Here is a 4047-nt window from a genome sequence, read left to right as displayed (position 1 = left end):
TTAATACGTGAAGGCGTCAGCCTGTTTCGTTCGATGGCGTTGGCGAGCAATCCCACACAATCCAATCAAAGTGGCACGCCGGACAGGGAGGCGTCAGTTAATAAAAATAATTGCGCCAATGCAAAAAGCAGCAGGGATTTGGGTTTTGCACCCGACCTCGGGGGCGACAGTGGCATGAGAGTGTGTAAGTGTGCAATACCTTTCGTGGGACGGTGCTCCCCAATCCCGCCGTGCCTTGAGATAAAAGAACAACAACAACAAAAAGGATGGCCATGGCGCAGCTCCACTCAGCGGAGGCAATCGGGGCAGACACGGGTGGGAACCAAAGACCATACAAAATAAAAAAGGGGTAATAACTCCTCCAAGCCACGGAATCGTGCAATGTTCATCCCTCTCCTTCTACATTGAGGCCACCACGACAGAACAAATGCAACAGACACGCGTACCGCACAATATATTTCGCTGTCCCGCGTTCCATCTTACTTCCCATGCGTGCCACGGCGGTGTTGCCTGCGTTACATCTGAGATAACTCCAAAATATCAGGCACCACGCTGTGGAGAGTGGATGCTTGACGAACGTGACCGCGTTAGTGCCTAACACGAAATGACGTCAAGGAAAAAAGATATCCGCGGCTCAAGCCGCCCGTGTGTGGCCGTACTAAAGCAGACACTGAGACACGTGTGGAACAACGTAAAAGGAGACAGGAGGAACCACCAGAGTAATCCAAAAAAAAACATATCGATACATAAATACACAAAAAAATACATCAGCCTGCATACTTTTCCGTCCATTTTCCTTTTTTCGCATTTTATACAACATCATAACCAACGAGAAAAACAGGCACGCCCTCCCACACAGTCATCGGGGAGCAGGAGAGAGAGTCATTGCAGGCACCCGCACAGAAATAGAAACAATGCACAGAAAAACAGCGAGAATGCCGTTGCGGAGTCCGATGGGTGGCTGTGGTGCGCAGCAGCAGTGGCCCCACGCCCTCCCTCATCGACCAGCAACGCACACGTCCAAATTTCATTTATTGAAAGCCACAGAAGGGCGTTATCGTTTTTTGTCCCTAAGTTTTTCTCAAATAAATTCAATGCTCCGCACAACAGCCACCATCGCAGAACACGTCCTCGTTACTGAGTAAAAATCTGAATAATAACCCCGAAATCCGGAGAGGGCGCTGCAGCGGCGAGCGTGCAACACACACCCGTGACACAGCCGCCCTGGGCTAGCGCGATACCTCGATAATCCGTTCTTGACAAAATCGATAAAAATAAAATAACAAAAGCAACGACTCAATCAACCAAGCATCCGATAAATAATAATAATAAAGAAGTAAACACATTGCCAAAAGCACCCACGTTATACCGCATCCATGAGGAGCCTCGTACACTCTCGCCACGTGGAGGTACTGTTTGGGCAGACACTTTCCAACTCGAGGTAAAACTGCGCCCACTTTCTTGAGCAGCACAAATTCATTACTTCTCCGGCGTAGCACAACCAATTTTGCAGCTCACACTGGAAGAACGGTCAGCGGGCTCAGGGCGTCTGAGCGGGTGTCACCAGCCATGGGCTGCTACGGCGGTGCGGGTGGTCGGTACGACGACGCGCCGGTGGTGCCTGAGGCGTACGACGATGACGTCATTTCGTGGGGCTTCCGCGCCTCTTCGTCGCTCCCATCGTCATCGCGCAGCAGCGCCTCCAGTCCGCCACGCCGCGGCTCGCGCAGCTCCTGCCAGTGGCGGTCCTCCGCGTACCACACAACCATGCTGTACACAGCGATCGCAAGCAGCACCGCGGTCAGCAGCAGCACGGTTGCCACGTACGCCCTCGCACCGCCGTCGCTCGGCGCAAGGTGGTTCGCCGCGCTGACCAGACAAAGCACCGCAAGGAGCACAAAGCTCGCCGCGTGCATCACCGTCAGGAAGGCCGAGCGCATCATGTTCGTGAAGGCAACCACGCCCGCACCCGCAATCAGCACAGCCGCCATGCAGAAGTACTGGACGTGGCAGCCTCCCACGGGCGGGTGCACAGCCGCAATCAGGCACACCACGCACAGCGCCGACAGCTGGAACACGCACCAGTACACGTGGCTGCCCCTCATGTTCGTCAGCATGCCGCCGTACATCCGCTGCTGCGCCGCGGGGTGCCAATACCCGACGGGGTACAGCAGGCGCTCGTGCAGCGGCTTCCTCGAAAACTGCCAGTACCTCTCGAAGCTCGCGCCCACGTGGCGGGCAATGAAGTAGCACACGCCAGCAGGGAACGCCACACCGTACAGCACGCCAACGACACCAACCACGTGGTGCTGCACGCGGGCGCCGGGCATTGTCAGTGCAAACACAGAGCCAAAGAAGATGCCGAGGTGCATCGCGTGCGCCACAACGTACGTCAGGCTCGGGAAGCGCATTGCCGCCCACGCACTCGCCGCGTCCACGCCGCGCCACCGCTGGAAGGCCGCCGTCACACCGCAGTGCACGCACCCAAACACAGCGGCGAGCAGCGCGTTGCCCACCACCATCCACAGCGGGTCAAGGGCAGCGAACACCGACAGGAAGTACGGCAGCGCAACGGTGCTCGCACGCTCCTGCGCCGAGGCGCATGAAATCCTCGCAAACACGCCGAGTGCCTGCATCTCCAGGATGGAGCCCAGCCCGCCGGTCACCACCACGGCAACAGCCGCCGCACCCGCAACGACACCGGTGATCGCCGAGAGGGCGCTGGCAGCGGCGGGCAGCGTGTTGGACCTGATCGTGAAGGACCCAAGCAGCACAACCTTGCAGCCCCCGAACACCGCCGCAGCGTCGCAGCGAATGACTATCGTCTCGTCGGCAGCAGTGAAGTAACCGCGGTGCACTGGCACAGCCAGCTCCAGGACGGTGGACGGATTCGTCGCGTTGCGCACCCACGTCGCGTTGCTCAGCATCGCTCCCCACGGACCGCCAAACCCGCTCGGCTGCGCCGTCGACACCGGCACGAAGCTCAGGTGCGTGCCGAGCTGCGGATCGCGTGCCCAACGAAACGGCGGCGGCAGCGACACCATCAGCAGCGTCGGGACGGTGCTCCCGCCGCCGCGGATGTCGTTCTGCGTCAGGCTCCCACCAGCCGCCGTCGTCGTCACGGCAAGCGTCGGGCACGCCACTTCGCTCCACCACAGCGTGCTGCTCACCGACGCTGTCGGGGTCCGCGTGGGCGACAGCGCCACCGTCTCCGTCATCTGCAGGGTCTCCGTCGGCCCGTACTGCGTCGGACTGTAGTGCGCCGTGCTCAGGCTCGGTGTTGGTCTCGGCGTCGCCGTCCACGTTGTTGTCAGACTGCGCGTCTCCGTCAGCGTCGCCGTGTGGCTCAGCAGAGGCATGCCAGACGTGCGGTTGCACCCGTCCACGCGCGGCAGGTACACCGGCAGGCAGTCACGCCCGTACCCGCCCTCAGCACAGCGGCAGCGGCACGACCCCGACATCGCCCTCGTCGCAGCAGCAAAGCAGCTCACGTCGGCGTCGCACACGCCACACGCCACGGGGCGAAATTCCCCGATGATGCCGGCGGACCTGTAGTCCATCGGCTGCAGCGCCTGCCCGTTGAGCGTCAGGCACCCCACGACGAACCTTCGGCCGGCGCCCCCGAGCGCAACGGTGCCGTCCATCACGACAGACCCGCTGCCGACGTTCCCGTGAAGCGTCAGCGTGCTCTGCGCAAGGTCCGCACTGCGCGGGTACGACGGCACCGACAGAAGCCTGCCGCTGATGCTGTTGCCGCGCACCGACAGCCACGACCCGGACGCAAACGACGCCGACCCCCGCAGCTCCAGCAGCGCGCCATCGGTCAGCGCACCGGCGTTGTCGTTCACTACGACGGCGGACGCGTTGGCCTCCACCCCGCTGTCAAACACAAACCCATGCGCGGCGTACACCTGGCTCCCCGACACGCGCAGCACAGCGCCCCCCGACGCTACCACGCGCGCACTCGCGTACAACGCAACGTCGCCACCGAACACAGCCGCGTCCAGCGCGACACCGCCACCGACGAGCTCCAGCACGGCGCCGTCC

General features: G+C 61.1%; 1 protein-coding gene across 1 annotated transcript, besides 1 other annotated feature; it reads right to left on the bottom strand.

The window, feature by feature from the left end:
• Window positions 1-4047: a sequence feature (areas not merged during assembly with more than two copies in the genome that could not be assigned to a particular haplotype).
• On the bottom strand, window positions 1578-4047 carry Tc00.1047053507845.10 (dispersed gene family protein 1 (DGF-1), putative; the record flags this gene model as incomplete). The annotated part of the gene is made up of 1 exon (XM_798133.1): window positions 1578-4047. A coding segment is annotated over one exon (2470 nt), but the record flags the coding sequence as incomplete, so codon positions are not given.

Source organism: Trypanosoma cruzi, genomic scaffold, assembly GCF_000209065.1.
Source record: "Trypanosoma cruzi strain CL Brener 1047053516477 genomic scaffold, whole genome shotgun sequence".
Classification (NCBI taxonomy): domain Eukaryota; phylum Euglenozoa; class Kinetoplastea; order Trypanosomatida; family Trypanosomatidae; genus Trypanosoma; species Trypanosoma cruzi.
Note: the sequence above shows the minus strand (reverse complement) of the source record. Positions and strands in the feature narration are given on the sequence as shown.